General features: G+C 45.8%; 2 protein-coding genes across 2 annotated transcripts in view; one reads left to right on the forward strand and one right to left on the reverse strand.

The window, feature by feature from the left end:
- LOC115415779 (triosephosphate isomerase) overlaps positions 1–10,280 on the forward strand; it is a 28,343-nt gene extending 18,063 nt beyond the window's left edge. The window contains exons 8-9 of the mRNA XM_030129417.1: positions 3,715–3,719; positions 10,269–10,280. The gene's annotated coding sequence lies outside the window, so the exon portion shown is untranslated. The remainder of the gene's footprint in view (positions 1–3,714; positions 3,720–10,268) is intronic.
- Positions 7,443–23,969, reverse strand: LOC115415780 (gamma-enolase-like; the record flags this gene model as incomplete). The annotated part of the gene is made up of 5 exons (XM_030129418.1): positions 7,443–8,354; positions 9,975–10,033; positions 10,155–10,263; positions 17,037–17,238; positions 23,746–23,969. Coding segments are annotated over 5 exons (664 nt in total), but the record flags the coding sequence as incomplete, so codon positions are not given.
- Positions 23,970–24,032: the final 63 nt, after the last annotated feature.

Consider the following 24,032-nt stretch of genomic DNA (forward strand, 5'->3'; position numbering starts at 1 on the left):
ACAACTCCTCCAGACCTGAACTGGCTGCAGACCAGGAGTGGGTGAACCAGCTAAAGCGGTTTTTCAACAGGTTTGAACGACCACTCACCCCTCCTCCCACCGTACAACCAGCCCTGCTGCAACCCCCCTCTGCTGGAACCTCAGCCACTTCAAACACCTACACCCCAACCCCCTCCCCTGCTGCTTCTCCCAGTCTTCTCAGCACACTCACTGCACCTCCAACCCTTCTCCTCCCTGTTACTCCGCCATAAACCCCCAGCACATCCACCCAACCTCCAATCCCCCTCCCTGCTGCCCCCCCCAAACCCCTATCCTGCTGCCCCCCCACAACCCCCCAGCCCACTCATAGCACCTTCTACCACCCACCCCGCTGCCCCTCCACCTAGCATGGTGTTCTCCACAGCCCAGGTAGAGAGAGAATTGGCCAGGCTCAAGGTTAAGAAGGCATGTGGTCCAGATGGCATCAGCTCTCGGCTCCTCAAATCCTGTGCAGGCCAACTGTGTGGGATTGTGGAGCACATCTTCAACCTGAGCTTCAGGTTGCAGAAGGTACCGCTGCTGTGGAAGACATCCTGTGTAGTACTGGTGCCTAAGTCATCTCGTCCCAGGGATTTTAACGACTACCGCCCAGTGGCTCTGACAGCCCACCTGGCAAAGACCTTGGAGAGGCTGGTCCTCCACCATCTGCGCCCTCTGGTGAGCTCAACTGCAGACCCACTGCAGTTCCCCTACCAGCCAAACATCGGGGTTGAGGACGCCATCATCTTCCTCATGCAGAGATCCCTGTGTCACCTGGAGAGGCCTGGAAGCACTGTGAGAATCATGTTCTATGATTTCTCCAGTGCTTTCAACACCATCCAGCCAGCTCTGCTGAAGGACAAACTGGACCATGAAGGAGTGAGCCAGCAACTGACACCATGGCTCGTGGACTTCTTGACCAACAGACCACAGTTTGTGAGGACAAAAGGCTGTGAGTCTGACACTGTGGTCTGCAGCACAGGGGCTCCACAGGGGACTGTCCTGGCCCCTCTCCTGTTCACCATCTACACAGCCGACTTCCAACACCACACCACAAACTGCCATCTACAAAAGTTCTCGGATGACTCAGCTATCGTCGGTCTCATCAACAATGGAGACGAAAATGAGTACCGAGAACTGAACCAGAACTCTGTGGCCTGGTGCCAGCAGAACTGCCTCCAGATTAATGCTGGAAAAACAAAGGAGCTGGTGGTGGACTTTCGCCGGCACAAGGCCTCCCCTCCCTCTCCGGTGAACATCCAGGGAACAGACATTGAGATAGTGGACTCTTACAAGTACCTGGGTGTTCACCTGAACCAGAACCTGGACTGGGCTGCCAACACCCAGGCCCTTTTCAAGAACGGCCAAAGCAGACTCCACCTACTGCGGAGACTGAGGTCCTTTGGAGTGCAGGAAGCTCTCCTGAAGACCTTTTATGAGTCTGTAGTTGCATCTGCCATCCTTTACAGTGTGGTCTGCTGGAGCAGCAGCATCACAGCAGCAGAGAGGAAGAGACTGAACAAACTGGTGAAGAAAGCCGGTTCGGTTCTAGGCTGCAGTCTCCATCCAGTGGAGGTGGTGGGGGACAGAAGAATGACAGCGAAGCTGTCATCAATCATGGACAATGTCTCCCACCCCCTACATGAGACTGGAAGAGCCCTAGAAAGCACCATCAGTGACCGGCTTCTTCACCCACGCTGTACGAAGGACAGATACCGCAGGTCCTTCCTTCCCTCTGCTGTCAGACTGCACAACCAGTCCTGCTCCCAGAAGATCACCACATACAGACCTGATCCAAATCTTCAGACCAGTTGAAAAATAGCTACAATTTACCTTTTGCACATTTGGATCTAAATGAGGTTTTAAGTAGAGCTACAATATACAAAAGCAAGAAGGGGGAGTGAGACAAAAAGCACTTTGAAAAAGTCATTTATTGAAAACAACAAGTAAACTGAAATAGGCTGTTTATCAGCTGATCAAAAGTTTAAGACCGCAGGCTATAAAAGCCAAAATCTGCTCCAAATTCTCATTTTCTGTCGGGCATTCACACAGTCATGCCCTCCTGATGGCTAAAGCTCAGAAGCTTTCTCTTCTTGAACGTGGTCGGATCGTCCAGCTGCATAAGCGAGGCCTCTGGCAGCGTGCCATTGCTGCTGAGGTTGGACGCAGTAAGACAGTCATTCTACATTTTTGGACAGATCCTGAGCATTATGGAACAAAAAAGTCAAGTGGTAGACCCAAAAAAATGACACCTGCGCTGAGCCGGAGGATCCCATTGACTGTCCGTCAACACACAGGGCGGTCCTCCACCCAAATGAAGGCCCTTACTGGTGCCGACTGCAGCGCAATAACCATCAGAGGGCATCTGCGGGAAAAGGGTTTCAAAAACAAAAAAAACAATTCAAAGACCTCGTCTCCTACAACGCCACAAAACTGCCCGTTTAGACTTTGCCAGGAGCATCAAACATGGGACACTGAAAGGTGGAAAAAAGTTTTATTCTCTGATGAGAAAAAATGGAACCTTGACGGTCCAGATGGCTTCCAACGTTACTGGCCTGACAAGGAGATCCCACCTGAGATGTTTTCTACCCGGCACAGTGGAGGGGGTCCATCATGATCTGGGGTGCTTTTTCATTCAGTGGAACACTGGAGCTTCAGGTGGTGCAGGGTGGTCAAACGGCGGCCGGTTACGTGCAGATGTTGCAGCGGGCGTCCCTCATGACTGAGGGCCCTGGTCTGTGTGGGAACAGCTGGGTTTAAAAACAGGACAACGCTGCAGTTCACAATGCTCGCTTGACCAAGGACTTCTTCAGGGAGAAGAACATCACTCTTTTGGACCATCCCGCATGTTCCCCTGATTTAAATCCCATAGAGAACATTTGGGGATGGATGGCAAGGGAAGTTTATAAAAATGACCATCAGTTCCACACAGTTGATGCCCTTGGTGAAGCCATCTTCACCACTTGGAGCAATGTTCCCACCAGCCTCCTGGAAACACTCGCATCAAGCATGGCCAAAGGAATTTATGAAGTGATTAACAAGAACGGTGGAGCTACTCATTACTGAGTCCTACTGAGAACATTTGTTGTTCTGGTTTGGAGAGTTTTTTGTCATTTTTTGAGCGATGGTCTTAAACTTTTGATCAGCTGATAAACAGCCTATTTCAGTTTACTTGTTGTTTTCAATAAATGACTTTTTCAAAGTGCTTTTTGTCTCACTCCCCCTTCTTGCTTTTGTATATTGTAGCTCTTGTGATGTGCTAAGTACAAAGGCTGAACCCAAAAGCAAGACCACAAAATACAAGTAAAGTTGAGTGTTTTTATTAAACACTTTAACAGGTAAAATTATACAACACAGATATAATATTAATTCTGTGATGCCACTGAGTCCGGGGCTAAACGTCTGGGCTGCGGGTGGATACAGCTGACGACCGGCTTGGCCGGGCCGGGAAAACCCCAACGGAATCCCCACTAGGGACAAACAGAGGGTGGTCAAAAAACAAGCCAGGTCATACATGGGGAAGCAATCAAACAAGCAACGGTACATGGGGGACAGGCAGAACTCACGGTCAGTAATCCAGGCGATGGTCGAAGCTCAGGTAAACGGTGGAGGCTGAGGTAACAAAGGGAGTAGGCAGAATCAGAGTCGGGTACACGAACCAGGTCGTTGACAAGCAGGCAGGATAGGAACAGGCAGAATCAGTGGTCGAGGGACAAAAACGGGTCAAAAACGGCAGACAGACTAACAGGATCCAAAAACACTGGTGAGTGAGCACAACAAGTTGTAGAACACAAACTGGCAAAGAAACAGGGGAAGACAAAGGGTTTAAATACACAAGAGGGTGGGAAGACAATTGGACACAGGTGGAGACAATCAGGGAGGAGTCAGGTAATCAGCACAGGTGGAGCAATCAGGGAAAGGAAGTAAAGACACCAGACATGACACATGAGGGAAACTGAACAAAATAAAACAGGAAATGACAGACAAAACAGAAAAGACAGACAAATCCAGACACAGTCTGGGAGCAGACATGACAGCTCTACTTAAAACCTCATTAAGATCCAAATGTGCAAAAGGTCAATTCTAGCTATTTTTCAACTGGTCTGAAGATTTGGATCAGGTCTGTATGTGGTCTACATATGTGGTGTAATAACAACCTTCCCTCCATTCCATCTATGCTGTATATATTCAAATCTGTATTTATATATATATATATATATATATATATATATATATATATATATACATATATATATATATATATATATATATATATATATATATACATACATATATATATATATATATATATATATATATATATTCTAACCATTGCACTTCATCATACCAAACCATATTTGCACTATCCTTTTTAAACACTTTTTTATTCAAATTTATATGACTGTGAATGTGTATGTTTATGTGTATGTTTCATGCTGCTGATAACACTGTGAATTTCCCCATTGTGGGATCAATGAAGGAATATCTTACCTTACCTTACCTTACCTTACCTTACCTTACCTTACCTTACCTTACCTTACCTTCCCAGTCATACTTCCAGGGTGTGGATACGTCCAATGTCCCATTTGGAGGTGGTAACCATGGTAACCGGACTGTTTCGTCTCCATCAGCATGTATGTTTTACCCTTTATCACTTAAAAAAAGAAACACAGAAAAAATTGCCTTTTTAACAGTATCATGATATACCATATTGTGGCATGCTTGCCGCAGTGCATTATGGGTAGTGGGTACTATGTTGTAAATGTGTTATTTTTATGCTCAAGAATTCAGCGGGGTTGTTGTGTTAGTACTAGTTTTGACTTAATATGTGTATGGCAATGCTTATTGGACTTTTTGTTTATTTTTTCTGTATTTTTGTAATTTGTAAAGTTGCACCCTGAGTGAAAGCCATTGGCAGAGCAATGGCTGTCCTGTTGTGATTGTTCCAGGTGTGATCTTTCTGCCTGTCAAATTAAAAGCACAATGTGAGCTCATACCTGTCACTGAGCTAACTTCCTGCCAAACTTCCACCTACACTACCGTATTGTGATCCTAGAATTGTGGTTTGCACCGTGTCACTAGATTGCTGCTGATACACAGCCGTATTCATGATTCTGTTAAAAAAGGCCATTTTTTTTAATTGTTTTTTTTTTTTTTTTTTTTTTAATGATTATTCCCTTGTAGAATTGAATTCCAGCAGAAATCTGCACAAATCCTAAACACATTTGTATTTGATCCCAACAGGATCTAATGTTCTGTCAGCAAATGTTCCAACTGTGTTCAAACTGAAATTCTGTTTTCCAGACATTCCAGTTTCAGATCCTGTTCAAATGTTCAGATTCTATTAGATCACAACTAACATCAGAACAGGATTTGAGTTCAATCCAAACAAAGAAACCAACATTATTGAATAAAAGAGTGCAGGGCCAGACTGAGACTCATTTTCAGCCCTGTAGTTTCATACCTCAGACCGGCCCACTTTAGATCACGACCAATTCTTATTAAAATCATGTCATTCTAACCTTACATGTTAGGTCTACACACTGTTCTGCAAAGCCTGAGACAAACAGAGCAGTAGAGACACTGATTTTTTTCACAGTAAGTCAGCCACTTACGGTTTGTTCCAACTTTGCTATTAAGAAACTTTTGGTACAGTGATATTAGAGGTTTGACGAGGATGAAAACTGTGTGTATATCCTGTGACTGAGGGTGAGCAAAGTAATCGAAGCTAACAGCAGACTCCTGTTCATGTGTGTCATTAGTGGTTCAGGTTGTGCTGCTGAGCTGCTCCTCTGTCATCAGTAGACTCTGCTCTCCCTTTCACTCTTCCTCCAGTTTCTCTAGACTCTCCTGCACCTGGATCACAATAAAAAATAATATCTACAGACATTTGGACTGACTGAACCAGTTCAGATCTGTACATTGGCTAAATATGCAGGTTTATTTAATATGACTTTATGCTGTTGCCTTTCAGTTGTGGGCTTTGTGTATTTACTGTCTCACTTTTAATGATAAAACTAAAACAGGTCAGGACTATGGTTTGGGTCTAGACAGTGGTTTTAGTGGAACTACTGCTTGTTCACAGTCTGTTCCAACAGCTCACCTTCTCCTTCCATCCTGACAGGAACAATCCCCTCATCACTACTGGCTCCTGGCTCTGCTTCTGACACTAAAGCACAGTTTAAATGCTCTGAATTCTCAGCACAAACCTTCTGTTTCCAAAGCCTTGGTGTCAGTTTCATTCATGTAGTGCTGAATCATCTCAGATACCTTTCATACTGAACAGGCCTACACCATACTCTTCATTGGAGCCTGTTTCTTCTAATCCTCTTCCCTCTCTGAGCAGTCCTACCTGCCCACTCTGGACTTGTGGGCTCATGGCTGCTGTCTGCTGCTGGATCTGCTTTCTGACTCTGAGGAGCTACAAGACAAAGTTTCCCACTTCTGTGGCCTCGCATGAGACTATTATTTAAATGACAGAACCTTATGTTCCACGCCACAATGCCACACAATTCACTGACTCCATAATTAACTGACTTTAAAGGTGCTTTACCCGCTTCATCGTCCTCATTAGTTGTTTCCAACCGGAGGTGGTTTTTGTGAAAAAGTTTCAGATTTTGTCACATTTGGCTGCGTTTGCTTCCAGAACTTTCCTCTTTTTCATTCTTGCTTCTCCACACCACCCTTGCTCTTTCTATTCTCCATGTTTCAAACAGTAAACACAGCTGAGCATCCACAGCCTACAGAGCACAGATGGTATGTGCTCCACAAATACAGTCCAGAGCTACTAACCGTATGCACCGACAGATTATGTCAGGTGACGGCAAACAAGAAGAAGAAAAAAACAAAACAGTTTGCTAGTAGAGGGGGTGTGGCCCAGGAACAGCAGCAGCAGCTTACGTGATCAACCCAGTGCTATAACTGAACACCCCACCTCAAGCAAAAAAAAAAAAAGATAAATAAAATATTACTATATATTTACAGTGAACTCCAGCCCTCGCGGCCTAAATATTTATACCGGCCCACCGGGAATTGTCCCGGTCCTCCTGATTAGCCAGTCCGGGCCTGAAAGAGTGTGAAATAATAATGAATAAAATATGGAGAAAAAAAACCTAAAATGAACCTCTGCCATATCTGCATTTGAATAAATACCTAAAAATATCCAGTATAAATATACAGTACTTTTTAATATCGATACAGTATTGGGAAATGAAATATCGCGACATATTGCAGAACTGTTCTTTTCTAATAGCTCTAGTTTTCAGTGGATACGAAGGAAAAGTGTAAAAGGAAGTAAATGTGTCAGATGAATGTGGTGCAGGATGAGGAGAAGAACTTCAAACCAAAGTTTGGACCGAACAGACACCTTTAACCCAGAACCTTTAAGCCCCTCCCCTTTGAATAAGAACCACAGACACAAAAGCTGTGATTGAAACTGTAAATACCATCTTTTATTTCACATATTTTCACATATTTTCAATGACAAGCGTTCCGTTTTATTGGTTTATTTTCTTATAATTCATTCTTTTTCAACACTGCTATTCTATGGGCATTCAGGATGAACTGAGGAGCACGGAGGAGGAAGGGAGGGGGCGGGGCTTGGACAAGGGGGGGCAGGGCTCAGCATTTACTCATTTCTGCGTTGTTTTCTTTTTTTTTAAGGATGGAGGCGAGACTTTCAAGCATGACGGACAAATAATCAGAGTCACATCGAAAAAGAACCGAGAGACGGAGACGAAAAGAGGCGGGGCAGGTGGGAGGGAGTGGGCGGGGCTACAGGTGTTTTCCAGGTGAGCGTCGGTGTGGGTGTGGTGTTTGTGTTTGTCGCACTCGATCCCTGAATCGGTGTCTTTGTGGTGTTTCGGTGCTGGACATGTGTGTGCGTGTGTGTGTGTTTTCAGTGTGGTGCTTTATTCTACATGAATCTCTACTATTTCTACATGAGTTCATCCAGAGTTTGTCCGTGTGGACATGTAGGACTCCTTTAAACTACAGTAACAGTGCACGTCTGGCTTACAGATCCTATGGTTTTATTCCCCTGCATGTACGTGTGTGTGTGTGTGTGTGTGTGTGTGTGTGTGTGTGTGTGCATACGGTGGCTCCTCCCACCACCGCTCAGTGCATAATACTTTGTCTTTTATGTCATTTTTTTTTGCTTTTGTTTTCCATGAATGTGTGATTTTTATTTTTTTTAAATCATGGCTCGGTGTGTGTTTGGTCAGTCGGTCAGTCAGTCGGTCAGCGGGTCAGTGGTCTGTCTGCAGCTTCACAGGGCGCTGGGGTTCCTGAAGTTATGTCCAGCGAAGCGAGCCTGGTCGCCCAGTTCCTCCTCGATCCTGAAGGAAAACACAGAATGTGGAGGATTTATAATGACTTTGTTGTTGTGATTTTGTGAGTTGGATGCATGAGCGTCTACGGACAAATGCACTGAGCAGAGATGGAATGAACAAACACAGACACGGGAATGGAGGAGAAGTGGACAACATCCAGTCCACTGATCTGGGATCAAACTGATTCTGAACCAACTGGTCTGAGAGATGAACGTGTTCCAACACATTTGGAGTCAATGAAATGAAAACAACTGAACAGATTTGAGCATTTAGTGGGAGTCATGTTAGGGTCAGAGGAGCTTCACTGCAGTCAGACACACACAGCTGTGGGCTCTAGGGTTAGTGTTTGTGTGTTTGTGTGTTTGTTTTTTCCTGGTTGTTGTTTGTTTGTTGTTGTGTTGTTTCTTCCACTGGGCCTCTGTGTGGAGTTTGTGTTCATGTGTTTGTGCTGATGTGTGTTGAACACTGTTAAAGCTGCTGCTAATCTCTCCTCCTCCTCCTCCTCAATCTGATAGGATTACACTGACCCAGGCCCCCCCACCTCCTCCTTAACCCCGCCCCCCGCTGCTGACTGGTCGGACTCATCAGGTGACTCCACAGACTCCGCCCTGTCGCTGGTCCAGGTCTGAGGTGAACCTTGAACCCTTCCATTCTTCATCTAAATTCAAACTCACTGTTTCCTTCTAAACTCATTTAAACACAGTCCGATGTGAAGACCCAGATTTAGTTTCTATTTTACAACAAATACAGTTTAAAAAGTCCAGAAAATCTACTGGATGTCTGACATAAGTACTTTACCCTTTCATGCATGAATTATGAGAACTATAATAAAGATTTTTTTTTTCCTTGAGTGTTTTTATTCCTCTTTAGGTGTGAAAAAACAATGTGATTTAATTGTTTTTAATGAACATATTTTTCATGGAGTTACAAAAATGTGCACTCAGCTGGACACCATGTGTCTAATTTTTGAAGCAAAGAAACGTATTTAAAATGCAATAACGAAGTGATAAACTGTGTGAAAATCATGGAATACAAACATTTTTACAACAGCTAATCTGATGTTTTCTCACATTTTAACAGACTCTAACACTGGTTATCACTGACTTCATGGAGATAATATGCAAAAAAAAAATTTTTTTGTTTAAGAAAATGTTAATTGCAGTCTAATAACAACTAGCAAATGCTATAATAGGTTTATCCAGAACAGTACAGCTACAGTACTGGTCTGAATGTCAGTGTATTATTATGGGATGGTGCATCTGTGTCCACTGTGTTGGCTGATATGGAACTGAAACAACAAAACCATGAATATACAAGAGAACAGCTGGAGAACAACTGTCCACTGGAGTGACCACTGGTGTGACCACTGGAGTGTCCACTGTGCATGAAAGGGTTAAACACTTAACTGTCTGCTGTTTGTGTTTGAACTGACAGTGTGGGGGTCAGAGGTCAGAGGTCGTGGGGGTCAGAGGTCGTGGGGGTCAGAGGTCAGAGGTTGTGGTGGTGGGGGTTAGAGGTCATGTGGTGGGGGGGGATCAGAGGTCAGAGGTTGTGGGGGTCAGGGGTCATGTGTTCCTTAACCTGCTGCTGTTTGTGTTCTAACTGTGGGTGTGCTCCCCCACTCACCTCATCAGCTGGTTGTACTTGGCCAACCTCTCAGACCTGCAGGGGGCGCCAGTTTTAATCTGCAAAACAGAACATGAGGTCAAAGGTCAACCTGCAGATGGTCCAGGTGGACCAGTGGAGGTCTGGGCCAGTCCAGGTGGACCATGGCAGGTCTGGGCCTACAGGGGCAGTTTGACGGACCTGTCCGGTGCACAGACCCACCACCAGGTCTGCGATGAACGTGTCCTCCGTCTCTCCAGAGCGGTGGCTGACCATCACCCCCCAGCCGTTAGCCTGGGCCAGTTTACACCTGAGAACAGAACCAGAACCAGATCAGAACCACCCTAGAACCTTTACGTCCTGACCCCTCAGACCACAGGGGTCTACCATGCGGCCCGTGGGCCTAAACCGGTCCTCCAAAGGGTCCAGTTCAGCCCCTGGACTTTAGTGAAACACAAAAACTACACTGAAGACACAAACAGTTGATGGAGTTCAGTTCAGATCAGATCAGTTCAGATCAGTTCAGTTCAGATCAGTTCAGTTCAGATCAGTTCAGATCAGTTCAGATCAGTTCAGTCCAGTTCAGATCAGTTCAGTTCAGATCAGTTCAGATCAGTTCAGTTCAGATCAGTTCAGTTCAGATCAGTTCAGATCAGATCAGTTCAGATCAGATCAGTTCAGATCAGTTCAGTTCAGTTCAGATCAGTTCAGATGAGTTCAGTTCAGATCAGTTCAGTTCAGATCAGATCAGTTCAGATCAGTTCAGTTCAGATCAGTTCAGATCAGATCAGTTCAGATCAGTTCAGATCAGTTCAGTTCAGATCAGATCAGTTCAGATCAGTTCAGTTCAGATCAGTTCAGATCAGTTCAGTTCAGATCAGATCAGTTCAGATCAGTTCAGTTCAGATCAGTTCAGATCAGATCAGTTCAGATCAGTTCAGATCAGTTCAGATCAGATCAGTTCAGATCAGTTCAGTTCAGATCAGTTCAGATCAGATCAGATCAGTTCAGATCAGTTCAGATCAGATCAGTTCAGATCAGTTCAGATCAGTTCAGTTCAGATCAGTTCAGATCAGTTCAGATCAGTTCAGATCAGTTCAGTTCAGATCAGTTCAGATCAGTTCAGATCAGTTCAGTTCAGATCAGTTCAGATCAGATCAGTTCAGTTCAGTTCAGATCAGATCAGTTCAGATCAGTTCAGTTCAGTTCAGATCAGTTCAGATGAGTTCAGTTCAGATCAGTTCAGATCAGTTCAGTCCAGTTCAGATCAGTTCAGATCAGTTCAGATCAGTTCAGTTCAGTTCAGATCAGTTCAGATCAGTTCAGTTCAGTTCAGATCAGTTCAGTTCAGATCAGTTCAGATCAGTTCAGTTCAGATCAGTTCAGTTCAGTTCAGATCAGATCAGTTCAGATCAGTTCAGTTCAGATCAGTTCAGTTCAGATCAGTTCAGATCAGTTCAGTTCAGTTCAGATCAGTTCAGATGAGTTCAGTTCAGATCAGTTCAGATCAGTTCAGTCCAGTTCAGATCAGTTCAGTTCAGTTCAGATCAGTTCAGATCAGTTCAGATCAGTTCAGTCCAGTTCAGATCAGTTCAGTTCAGTTCAGATCAGTTCAGATCAGTTCAGTTCAGTCCAGTTCAGATCAGTTCAGATCAGTTCAGTTCAGTCCAGTTCAGATCAGTTCAGATCAGTTCAGTTCAGATCAGTTCAGATCAGTTCAGTTCAGATCAGTTCAGTTCAGTTCAGATCAGTTCAGTTCAGTTCAGTTCAGATCAGTTCAGTTCAGATCAGTTCAGTTCAGATCAGTTCAGTTCAGTTCAGTTCAGTTCAGATCAGTTTAGTTCAGTCCAGTTCAGATCAGTTCAGTTTAGATCAGTACAGTTTAGATCAGTTCAGATCAGTTCAGATCAGTTCAGTTCAGATCAGTTCAGATCAGTTCAGATCAGTTCAGTTCAGATCAGTTCAGTTCAGTTCAGATCAGTTTAGTTCAGTCCAGTTCAGATCAGTACAGTTCAGATCAGTTCAGTTCGATCAGTTCAGATCAGTTCAGTTCAGATCAGTTCAGTTCAGATCAGTTTAGTTCAGTCCAGTTCAGATCAGTCCAGTTTAGATCAGTACAGTTTAGATCAGTTCAGTTCAGATCAGTTCAGATCAGTTCAGATCAGTTCAGTTCAGTCCAGTTCAGATCAGTTCAGTTCAGTTCAGATCAGTTCAGTTCAGATCAGTTCAGATCAGTTCAGTTCAGATCAGTTCAGATCAGTTCAGATCAGTTCAGTTCAGCTCAGTTCAGATCAGTTCAGTTCAGATCAGATCAGTTCAGTTCAGTCCAGTTCAGATCAGTTCAGTTCAGTTCAGATCAGTTCAGTTCAGATCAGTTCAGATCAGTTCAGATCAGTTCAGTTCAGTTCAGTTCAGATCAGTTCAGTTCAGATCAGTTCAGTTCAGATCAGTTCAGTTCAGATCAGTTTTGTTCAGTCCAGTTCAGATCAGTACAGTTCAGATTTGTTCAGATCAGTTTAGTTCAGTCCAGTTCAGATCAGTTCAGTTTAGATCAGTTCAGATCAGTTCAGATCAGTTCAGTTCAGATCAGTTCAGTTCAGATCAGTTCAGTTCAGATCAGTTCAGTCCAGTCCAGTTCAGATCAGATCAGTTCAGATCAGTTCAGATCAGTTCAGTTCAGATCAGTCCAGTTCAGTTCAGTCCAGTTCAGTTCAGATCAGTTCAGTCCAGTTCAGATCAGATCAGATCAGTTCAGTTCAGATCAGTTCAGTTCAGATCAGTTCAGATCAGTTCAGTTCAGTTCAGTTCAGTTCAGATCAGACCACTTCAGATCAGTTCAGTCCAGTTCAGATCAGTTCAGATCAGTTCAGTTCAGTCCAGTTCAGATCAGTTCAGATCAGTTCAGTTCAGATCAGTTCAGTTCAGTCCAGTTCAGATCAGTTCAGATCAGTTCAGATCAGTTCAGTTCAGATCAGTTCAGTTCAGTTCAGTTCAGTTCAGTTCAGATCAGTTCAGTTCAGTTCAGATCAGTTTAGTTCAGTCCAGTTCAGATCAGTACAGTTCAGATCAGTCCAGTTCAGATCAGTTCAGTCCAGTTCAGATCAGTTCAGTTCAGTCCAGTTCAGATCAGTTCAGTTCAGATCAGTTCAGTCCAGTTCAGATCAGTTCAGTTCAGTTCAGTTCAGTCCAGTTCAGATCAGTACAGTTCAGATCAGTTCAGTTCAGTCCAGTTCAGATCAGTTCAGTTCAGTTCAGTTCAGATCAGTTCAGTCCAGTTCAGATCAGTTCAGATCAGTTCAGTTCAGATCAGTTCAGTTCAGTTCAGATCAGTTCAGATCAGTTCAGTTCAGATCACTTCAGATCAGTTCAGTTCAGTTCAGATCAGTTTAGTTCAGATCAGTTCAGTTCAGATCAGTTCAGATCAGTTCAGTTCAGATCAGTTCAGTTCAGATCAGTTCAGTTCAGCTCAGTTCAGATCAGTTTAGTTCAGTCCAGTTCAGATCAGTTCAGTTCAGATCAGTTCAGATCAGTTCAGTTCAGATCAGTTCAGTTCAGTTCAGATCAGTTCAGTTCAGATCAGTTCAGTTCAGTTCAGATCAGTTCAGATCAGTTCAGTTCAGATCAGTTCAGATCAGTTCAGTTCAGTTCAGTTCAGATCAGTTTAGTTCAGATCAGTTCAGTTCAGATCAGTTCAGTTCAGCTCAGTTCAGATCAGTTTAGTTCAGTCCAGTTCAGATCAGTTCAGTTCAGATCAGTTCAGATCAGTTCAGATCAGTTCAGTTCAGATCAGTTCAGATCAGTTCAGTTCAGATCAGATCAGTTCAGTTCAGATCAGTTCAGTTCAGATCAGATCAGTTCAGATCAGTTCAGTTCAGATCAGTTCAGTTCAGTCCAGTTCAGATCAGTTCAGTTCAGATCAGTTCAGTTCAGATCAGTTCAGATCAGTTCAGATCAGTTCAGTTCAGTTCAGATCAGTTCAGATCAGTTCAGTCCAGTTCAGTCCAGTTCAGATCAGTTCAGTTCAGATCAGTTCAGTTCAGATCAGTTCAGTCCAGTTCAGTTCAGTCCAGTCCAGTTCAGATCAGTTCAGATCAGTTCAGATCAGTTCAGTTCAGTCCAGTTCAGTCCAGTTCAGATCAATTCAGTCCAGTTCAGTCCAGTTCAGATCAGTTCAGATCAATTCAGTCCAGTTCAGATCACTTCAGATCAGTTCAGTCCAGTTCCGATCAGTTCCGATCAGTTCCGATCAGTTCAGTTCAGATCAGTTCAGTTCAGATCAGTTCAGTCCAGTTCAGATCAGTTCAGTTCAGATCAGTTCAGTTCAGTTCAGTTCAGATCAGACCACTTCAGATCAGTTCAGTCCAGTTCAGATCAGTTCAGATCAGTTCAGTTCAGTTCAGTCCAGTTCAGATCAGTTCAGTTCAGATCAGTTCAGTTCAGATCAGTTCAGTTCAGTCCAGTTCAGATCAGTTCAGATCAGTTCAGATCAGTTCAGATCAGTTCAGTTCAGTTCAGATCAGTTCAGTTCAGATCAGTTTAGTTCAGTCCAGTTCAGATCAGTACAGTTCAGATCAGTCCAGTTCAGATCAGTTCAGTCCAGTTCAGTTCAGATCAGTTCAGTTCAGTCCAGTTCAGATCAGTTCAGTTCAGATCAGTTCAGTCCAGTTCAGATCAGTTCAGTTCAGTTCAGTTCAGTCCAGTTCAGATCAGTACAGTTCAGATCAGTTCAGTTCAGTCCAGTTCAGATCAGTTCAGTTCAGTTCAGTTCAGTTCAGATCAGTTCAGTCCAGTTCAGATCAGTTCAGATCAGTTCAGTTCAGATCAGTTCAGTTCAGTTCAGATCAGTTCAGATCAGTTCAGTTCAGATCACTTCAGATCAGTTCAGTTCAGTTCAGATCAGTTTAGTTCAGATCAGTTCAGTTCAGATCAGTTCAGATCAGTTCAGTTCAGATCAGTTCAGTTCAGCTCAGTTCAGATCAGTTTAGTTCAGTCCAGTTCAGATCAGTTCAGTTCAGATCAGTTCAGATCAGTTCAGTTCAGATCAGTTCAGTTCAGTTCAGATCAGTTCAGTTCAGATCAGTTCAGTTCAGTTCAGATCAGTTCAGATCAGTTCAGTTCAGATCAGTTCAGATCAGTTCAGTTCAGTTCAGATCAGTTTAGTTCAGATCAGTTCAGTTCAGATCAGTTCAGTTCAGATCAGTTCAGTTCAGCTCAGTTCAGATCAGTTTAGTTCAGTCCAGTTCAGATCAGTTCAGTTCAGATCAGTTCAGTTCAGATCAGTTCAGATCAGTTCAGTTCAGATCAGATCAGTTCAGTTCAGATCAGTTCAGTTCAGATCAGATCAGTTCAGATCAGTTCAGGTCAGATCAGTTCAGTCCAGTTCAGATCAGTTCAGATCAGTTCAGATCAGTTCAGTTCAGATCAGTTCAGTTCAGTCCAGTTCAGATCAGTTCAGTTCAGATCAGTTCAGTTCAGATCAGTTCAGTTCAGATCAGTTCAGTCCAGTTCAGTTCAGTCCAGTCCAGTTCAGATCAGTTCAGATCAGTTCAGATCAGTTCAGTTCAGATCAGTTCAGTTCAGTTCAGATCAGTTCAGATCAGTTCAGTCCAGTTCAGTCCAGTTCAGATCAGTTCAGTTCAGATCAGTTCAGTTCAGATCAGTTCAGTCCAGTTCAGTTCAGTCCAGTCCAGTTCAGATCAGTTCAGATCAGTTCAGATCAGTTCAGTTCAGTCCAGTTCAGTCCAGTTCAGATCAATTCAGTCCAGTTCAGTCCAGTTCAGATCAGTTCAGATCAATTCAGTCCAGTTCAGATCACTTCAGATCAGTTCAGTCCAGTTCCGATCAGTTCCGATCAGTTCCGATCAGTTCAGTTCAGATCAGTTCAGTTCAGATCAGTTCAGTTCAATTCAGATCAGTTCAGATCAGATCAGTCCAGTTCAGATCAGTCCAGTTCAGTCCAGTTCAGATCAGTTCAGTTTAGTTCAGTCCAGTTCAGATCAGATCAGTTCAGATCAGATCAGTTCAGATCAGTTCAGATCAGTTCAGTTCAGTTCAGTTCAGTCCAGTTCAGATCAGTTCAGTTCAGATCAGTTCAGATCAGTTCAGTTCAGTTCAGTCCAGTTCAGATCAGTTCAGTTCAGATCAGTTCAGGTTCAACACCAACTGATCAGGTCTATTATAAATGATAAATAAGGAAAACTGCAGAGTTTCACTGTTTAAAAAAAAAAAGGATCTAGATTTTTTTTTTTTATTCATTTTATTTCTCAAAATTAGGCTGAAGTGTAAATGTATTTTAATTTTTTTTTTTTTTTAAAGTAAAGAAGTTCAACTGCATGAGAGGGTTCACATTTACAAACTGTCCTTTTAGAATAAATGTGAATAATCTGAACAAACTGAACTGTTTTCATTTAAATCTGTGAAATTGGACCAAATATTCTGTTATTAACTGTTTGTGTCTTTTTAATGAACATGTGTAAATGATAAACTGAGGCAGAGTTTTGTTCAGATTACACAGATTTTCTGAAGACACTTCAGGTTGTTGAAACTTTGTAGACATAAACCTTTTCCAGACATAATGGGATCATTTTTGTTCCTGTTCTTACTGTTCTGGTCCGGCCCACTTCAGATTAGGGCTGTGGATCGGCCAGAATCTGATGATTTGATCCAAATCCCAATACTAGGATCACCATACAATACATCACAATATATCATGATACTGTTAAAAGGGCAATTTTTTGTTTGTTTCTTTTTTAAATTAATTTTTCCTGGAAGAATTGAATTCCAGCAGAAATCTGCACAAATCCTAAACACATTTGTATTTGATCCCAACAGGATCTAATGTTCTATCAGCAAATGTTCCAACTGTGTTCAAACTGAAATTCTGTTTTCCAGACATTCCAGTTTCAGATCCTGTTCAAATGTTCAGATTCTATTAGTTCACAACAAACATCAGAACAGGATTTGAGTTCAATCCCAATGAAGGAACCAACATTATTGAATAAAGGAGTGTGAAATAAGAATAAATAAAATAGAAACAATAAAGAAAAACCACCCGGTCCAACTGTCCAATAGGAGTGGACGTACGCCTGGATGGCCTCGGTGACAGATCCGATCTGGTTGACCTTCAGCAGCAGACAGTTGCAGGCTCGCTCCTCCGCCGCCTTCTCTATCCTCTTTGGGTTGGTCACCGTCAGGTCGTCCCCCACCACCTGGATGCCCACCTGCGCCGTCAGACGAGACCATGCCTCCCAGTCGTCCTGGTCAAACGGGTCCTCGATGGACACCACTGGAAACAGGAGGCGGGGTTAGTCATGTGTAGGGATGGGAATCAATCAGAATTTAGTGATTCCAATTCCATTATCGATTTTGCTTATTGATCCGACTCCTTATCGATTCTCTTATTGATTCTCATTGGCTGAGGGAATAAAAGAGTTCAGGTGTGTCTGCATGAACTGTCTGTTCTACTTCCATCTGCACAGAAAATAGAACATACACAGTATGAACTAAGAATAAGAATAGATTATGCTGGGCCCAGTTTTGTCATACCTGCAGCCAGACGCTAGTCTGGTCTTGTCTGTCTTTCATGTTTGTTTGTCACTTCCTGTTTTATTTTGTTAAGTTTCCCCTCATGTGTCTTGTCTGTCGTCTTTACTTCCCTTCCTGGATTGTGTTCACCTTTCCCCTGATTACCTGTCTCCGCCCTGATTTGTGCCACCTGTGTCTAGTTGTCTTCCCTCCCTTATGTGTATTTAAACTCAGTCTCTTCCCTCTGTCAGTCGCCAGTTTGTAACTCTCACAGTTCTTACCAGCGTTCTGATCTTGTCTGTCTGTTTGATTCCTGTTTTTGACCCGTTTTGCTTGCCCGGTTTTTGTCTACTGCCTGCTCCCTGTCGGTTTTGTCTGCCTCATCTGATACCCCGGTTCTGATCGCCTTGCCTGACTTCTGGTACGTGAGTTTTTGTCCAACCCTTATGTCCTGTCGCCTGTTTGATAGCTTACCTGTGTATGACCTGTTTCCGTCCCTGACCTCCCTCTGCTTTTCCCTAGTCGGGAAAAAGGCCCCGGTAACCGTACGGAGAAAGTGATTAACGTCCTCAGACCGGAGGACGAATCCGAAGAAGAAACCCCCATCAATTGTCCTCAAGATTGTGTCACTCATTATTATCCTCTATCTGTTTGTGACTAATAAATCCTTTGAACTTTATATTCCGCTTCTGAGTTCTGCATTTGGATTCTATGCCTGTACTAGCGCCATCACAAGTTTTTTTTTTGGGGGGGGGGCAGTGAAACTACTGTTTGGACCTGATGTGGTCTGTTTGGACCTGGTGTGGTCTGTTTGGACCTGGTGTGGTCTGTTTAGACCTGGTGTGGTCTGTGTAGACCTGGTGTGGTCTGTTTGGACCTGATGTGGTCTGTGTAGACCTGGTGTGGTCTGTGTAGACCTGGTGTGGTCTGTTTGGACCTGGTGTGGTCTGTTTAGACCTGGTGTGGTCTGTGTAGACCTGGTGTGGTCGGTGTAGACCTGGTGTGGTCTGTTTGGACCTGGTGTGGTCTGTGTAGACCTGGTGTGGTCTGTGTAGACCTGGTGTGGTCTGTTTGGACCTGATGTGGTCTGTGTAGACCTGGTGTGGTCTGTGTAGACCTGGTGTGGTCTGTTTGGACCTGGTGTGGTCTGTTTGGACCTGGTGTGGTCTGTTTAGACCTGGTGTGGTCTGTGTAGACCTGGTGTGGTCGGTGTAGACCTGGTGTGGTCTGTTTGGACCTGGTGTGGTCTGTGTAGACCTGGTGTGGTCTGTGTAGACCTGGTGTGGTCTGTTTGGACCTGATGTGGTCTGTGTAGACCTGGTGTGGTCTGTGTAGACCTGGTGTGGTCTGTTTGGACCTGGTGTGGTCTGTTTAGACCTGGTGTGGTCTGTGTAGACCTGGTGTGGTCTGTTTGGACCTGGTGTGGTCTGTGTAGACCTGGTGTGGTCTGTTTGGACCTGGTGTGGTCTGTGTAGACCTGGTGTGGTCTGTTTGGACCTGGTGTGGTCTGTTTAGACCTGGTGTGGTCTGTTTGGACCTGGTGTGGTCTGTGTAGACCTGGTGTGGTCTGTGTAGACCTGGTGTGGTCTGTTTAGACCTGGTGTGGTCTGTGTAGACCTGGTGTGGTCTGTTTGGACCTGGTGTGGTCTGTTTAGACCTGGTGTGGTCTGTGTAGACCTGGTGTGGTCTGTTTGGACCTGGTGTGGTCTGTTTGGACCTGGTGTGGTCTGTTTGGACCTGGTGTGGTCTGTGTAGACCTGGTGTGGTCTGTGTAGACCTGGTGTGGTCTGTGTGGACCTGATGTGGTCTGTGTAGACCTGGTGTGGTCTGTGTAGACCTGGTGTGGTCTGTTTGGACCTGGTGTGGTCTGTTTAGACCTGGTGTGGTCTGTGTAGACCTGGTGTGGTCTGTTTGGACCTGGTGTGGTCTGTGTAGACCTGGTGTGGTCTGTTTGGACCTGGTGTGGTCTGTGTAGACCTGGTGTGGTCTGTTTGGACCTGGTGTGGTCTGTTTAGACCTGGTGTGGTCTGTGTAGACCTGGTGTGGTCTGTGTAGACCTGGTGTGGTCTGTGTAGACCTGGTGTGGTCTGTTTGGACCTGGTGTGGTCTGTGTAGACCTGGTGTGGTCTGTTTGGACCTGGTGTGGTCTGTGTAGACCTGGTGTGGTCTGTTTGGACCTGGTGTGGTCTGTTTAGACCTGGTGTGGTCGGTGTAGACCTGGTGTGGTCTGTTTGGACCTGGTGTGGTCTGTGTAGACCTGGTGTGGTCTGTGTAGACCTGGTGTGGTCTGTGTAGACCTGGTGTGGTCTGTTTGGACCTGATGTGGTCTGTGTAGACCTGGTGTGGTCTGTTTGGACCTGGTGTGGTCTGTTTAGACCTGGTGTGGTCTGTGTAGACCTGGTGTGGTCTGTGTAGACCTGGTGTGGTCTGGTTGGACCTGGTGTGGTCTGTTTAGACCTGGTGTGGTCTGTGTAGACCTGGTGTGGTCGGTGTAGACCTGGTGTGGTCTGTTTGGACCTGGTGTGGTCTGTGTAGACCTGGTGTGGTCTGTGTAGACCTGGTGTGGTCTGTTTGGACCTGGTGTGGTCTGTTTAGACCTGGTGTGGTCTGTGTAGACCTGGTGTGGTCTGTTTGGACCTGGTGTGGTCTGTTTAGACCTGGTGTGGTCTGTGTAGACCTGGTGTGGTCTGTTTGGACCTGGTGTGGTCTGTTTAGACCTGGTGTGGTCTGTGTAGACCTGGTGTGGTCTGTTGGACCTGGTGTGGTCTGTGTAGACCTGGTGTGGTCTGTGTAGACCTGGTGTGGTCTGTTTGGACCTGGTGTGGTCTGTTTAGACCTGGTGTGGTCTGTGTAGACCTGGTGTGGTCGGTGTAGACCTGGTGTGGTCTGTTTGGACCTGGTGTGGTCTGTGTAGACCTGGTGTGGTCTGTGTAGACCTGGTGTGGTCTGTTTGGACCTGATGTGGTCTGTGTAGACCTGGTGTGGTCTGTGTAGACCTGGTGTGGTCTGTTTGGACCTGGTGTGGTCTGTTTGGACCTGGTGTGGTCTGTGTAGACCTGGTGTGGTCTGTTTGGACCTGGTGTGGTCTGTGTAGACCTGGTGTGGTCTGTTTGGACCTGGTGTGGTCTGTGTAGACCTGGTGTGGTCTGTTTGGACCTGGTGTGGTCTGTTTAGACCTGGTGTGGTCTGTTTGGACCTGGTGTGGTCTGTGTAGACCTGGTGTGGTCTGTGTAGACCTGGTGTGGTCTGTTTAGACCTGGTGTGGTCTGTGTAGACCTGGTGTGGTCTGTTTGGACCTGGTGTGGTCTGTGTAGACCTGGTGTGGTCTGTTTGGACCTGGTGTGGTCTGTGTAGACCTGGTGTGGTCTGTGTGGACCTGGTGTGGTCTGTGTGGACCTGGTGTGGTCTGTTTGGACCTGATGTGGTCTGTTTAGACCTGGTGTGGTCTGTTTAGACCTGGTGTGGTCTGTGTAGACCTGGTGTGGTCTGTGTGGACCTGGTGTGGTCTGTGTGGACCTGGTGTGGTCTGTTTTGACCTGATGTGGTCTTTGTAGACCTGATGTTGTCTTTGTAGACCTGGTGTGGTCTGTGTAGACCTGGTGTGGTCTGTTTTGACGTGATGTGGTCTGTGTAGACCTGGTGTGGTCCGTGTAGACCTGGTGTGGTCTGTTTAGACCTGGTGTGGTCTGTGTAGACCTGGTGTGGTCTGTGTAGACCTGGTGTGGTCTTTTTAGACCTGGTGTGGTCTGTTTGGACCTGGTGTGGTCTGTGTAGACCTGGTGTGGTCTTTTTGGACCTGGTGTGGTCTGTTTGGACCTGGTGTGGTCTGTGTAGACCTGGTGTGGTCTGTGTAGACCTGGTGTGGTCGGTGTAGACCTGGTGTGGTCTGTGTAGACCTGGTGTGGTCTGTGTAGACCTGGTGTGGTCTGTGTGGACCTGGTGTGGTCTGTGTAGACCTGGTGTGGTCTGTTTGGACCTGGTGTGGTCTGTGTAGACCTGGTGTGGTCTGTGTAGACCTGGTGTGGTCTGTTTGGACCTGATGTGGTCTGTTTAGACCTGGTGTGGTCTGTTTGGACCTGGTGTGGTCTGTTTGGACCTGATGTGGTCTGTTTGGACCTGATGTGGTCTGTTTAGACCTGGTGTGGTCTGTGTAGATCTGGTGTGGTCTGTTTGGACCTGGTGTGGTCTGTGTAGACCTGGTGTGGTCTGTGTAGAACTGGTGTGGTCTGTGTAGACCTGGTGTGGTCTGTTTGGACCTGATGTGGTCTGTTTGGACCTGGTGTGGTCTGTGGAGATCTGGTGTGGTCTGTTTAGACCTGGTGTGGTCTGTGTAGACCTGGTGTGGTCTGTGTAGACCTGGTGTGGTCTGTTTGGACCTGGTGTGGTCTGTGTAGACCTGGTGTGGTCTGTGTAGACCTGGTGTGGTCGGTGTAGACCTGGTGTGGTCTGTGTAGACCTGGTGTGGTCTGTTTAGACCTGGTGTGGTCTGTTTGGACCTGGTGTGGTCTGTTTGGACCTGGTGTGGTCTGTGTAGACCTGGTGTGGTCTGTGTAGACCTGGTGTGGTCTGTGTAGACCTGGTGTGGTCTGTTTGGACCTGGTGTGGTCTGTGTAGACCTGGTGTGGTCTGTTTGGACCTGATGTGGTCTGTTTAGACCTGGTGTGGTCTGTGTAGATCTGTTGTGGTCTGTTTGGACCTGGTGTGGTCTGTGTAGACCTGGTGTGGTCTGTTTAGACCTGGTGTGGTCTGTTTAGACCTGGTGTGGTCTGTGTAGACCTGGTGTGGTCTGTTTGGACCTGGTGTGGTCTGTTTAGACCTGGTGTGGTCTGTGTAGACCTGGTGTGGTCTGTGTAGACCTGGTGTGGTCTGTTTGGACCTGGTGTGGTCTGTTTAGACCTGGTGTGGTCTGTGTAGACCTGGTGTGGTCGGTGTAGACCTGGTGTGGTCTGTTTGGACCTGGTGTGGTCTGTGTAGACCTGGTGTGGTCTGTGTAGACCTGGTGTGGTCTGTTTGGACCTGATGTGGTCTGTGTAGACCTGGTGTGGTCTGTGTAGACCTGGTGTGGTCTGTTTGGACCTGGTGTGGTCTGTGTAGACCTGGTGTGGTCTGTTTGGACCTGGTGTGGTCTGTGTAGACCTGGTGTGGTCTGTTTGGACCTGGTGTGGTCTGTTTAGACCTGGTGTGGTCTGTTTGGACCTGGTGTGGTCTGTGTAGACCTGGTGTGGTCTGTGTAGACCTGGTGTAGTCTGTATAGACCTGGTGTGGTCTGTGTAGACCTGGTGTGGTCTGTTTGGACCTGGTGTGGTCTGTGTAGACCTGGTGTGGTCTGTTTGGACCTGGTGTGGTCTGTGTAGACCTGGTGTGGTCTGTGTGGACCTGGTGTGGTCTGTGTGGACCTGGTGTGGTCTGTTTGGACCTGATGTGGTCTGTTTAGACCTGGTGTGGTCTGTTTAGACCTGGTGTGGTCTGTGTAGACCTGGTGTGGTCTGTGTGGACCTGGTGTGGTCTGTGTGGACCTGGTGTGGTCTGTTTTGACCTGATGTGGTCTTTGTAGACCTGATGTTGTCTTTGTAGACCTGGTGTGGTCTGTGTAGACCTGGTGTGGTCTGTTTTGACGTGATGTGGTCTGTGTAGACCTGGTGTGGTCTGTTTTGACCTGATGTGGTCTTTGTAGACCTGATGTTGTCTTTGTAGACCTGGTGTGGTCTGTGTAGACCTGGTGTGGTCTTTTTGGACCTGGTGTGGTCTGTTTGGACCTGGTGTGGTCTGTTTAGACCTGGTGTGGTCTGTGTAGACCTGGTGTGGTCTGTTTGGACCTGGTGTGGTCTGTGTTGACCTGGTGTGGTCTTTTTGGACTTGGTGTGGTCCGTGTAGACCTGGTGTGGTCTTTTTGGACCTGGTGTGGTCTGTTTGGACCTGGTGTGGTCTGTGTAGACCTGGTGTGGTCTGTTTGGACCTGGTGTGGTCTGTGTAGACCTGGTGTGGTCTGTGTAGACCTGGTGTGGTCTGTGTAGACCTGGTGTGGTCTGTTTAGTCCATCTCTGCTTCAACTCCATATTGTCTTCGTTCTGACCAAAACAACGCAGCGTACGTGTGACATCATCGTGAATGTGCAATGAAGGTGGAGTCGATAAACAGAATCGTTAAGCAGGCAAACGATTCCAAAGAATCGAGGTACTGGGATACGGTTCTCAAAAAGAACCGGTTCTCAATTCCCATCCCTAGTCATGTAATGTAGGTGTGAGCCATGTTGGGTGTGGGCGTGTACCTGGGTAGTTGTTGACGAAGCCCTGGTAGATGTCGGCCAGTTCCTCTGCACTGATGTGACGAGACGAGTCCGGAGGAGATTTGAAGTCCAGGTCGTATTTTCCCTGACGGAAAAACTCTGACGCAGCCACGTCCATTCCAACCACCACCTTATCTGAGAAACCTGCTTTATCTATAGCAGTCTGAAGGAGATCCAGAGCTGGAGGAGGAGGAAGAGGAGGAGGAGGAGGAAAGAGAGGAGGAAGAGGAGGAGGAAGACGAGGAGGAGGAGGAGAGGAGGAGAGGAGG

The sequence above is a fragment of the Sphaeramia orbicularis genome, unplaced genomic scaffold (assembly GCF_902148855.1).
Source record: "Sphaeramia orbicularis unplaced genomic scaffold, fSphaOr1.1, whole genome shotgun sequence".
Lineage (NCBI taxonomy): Eukaryota > Metazoa > Chordata > Actinopteri > Kurtiformes > Apogonidae > Sphaeramia > Sphaeramia orbicularis.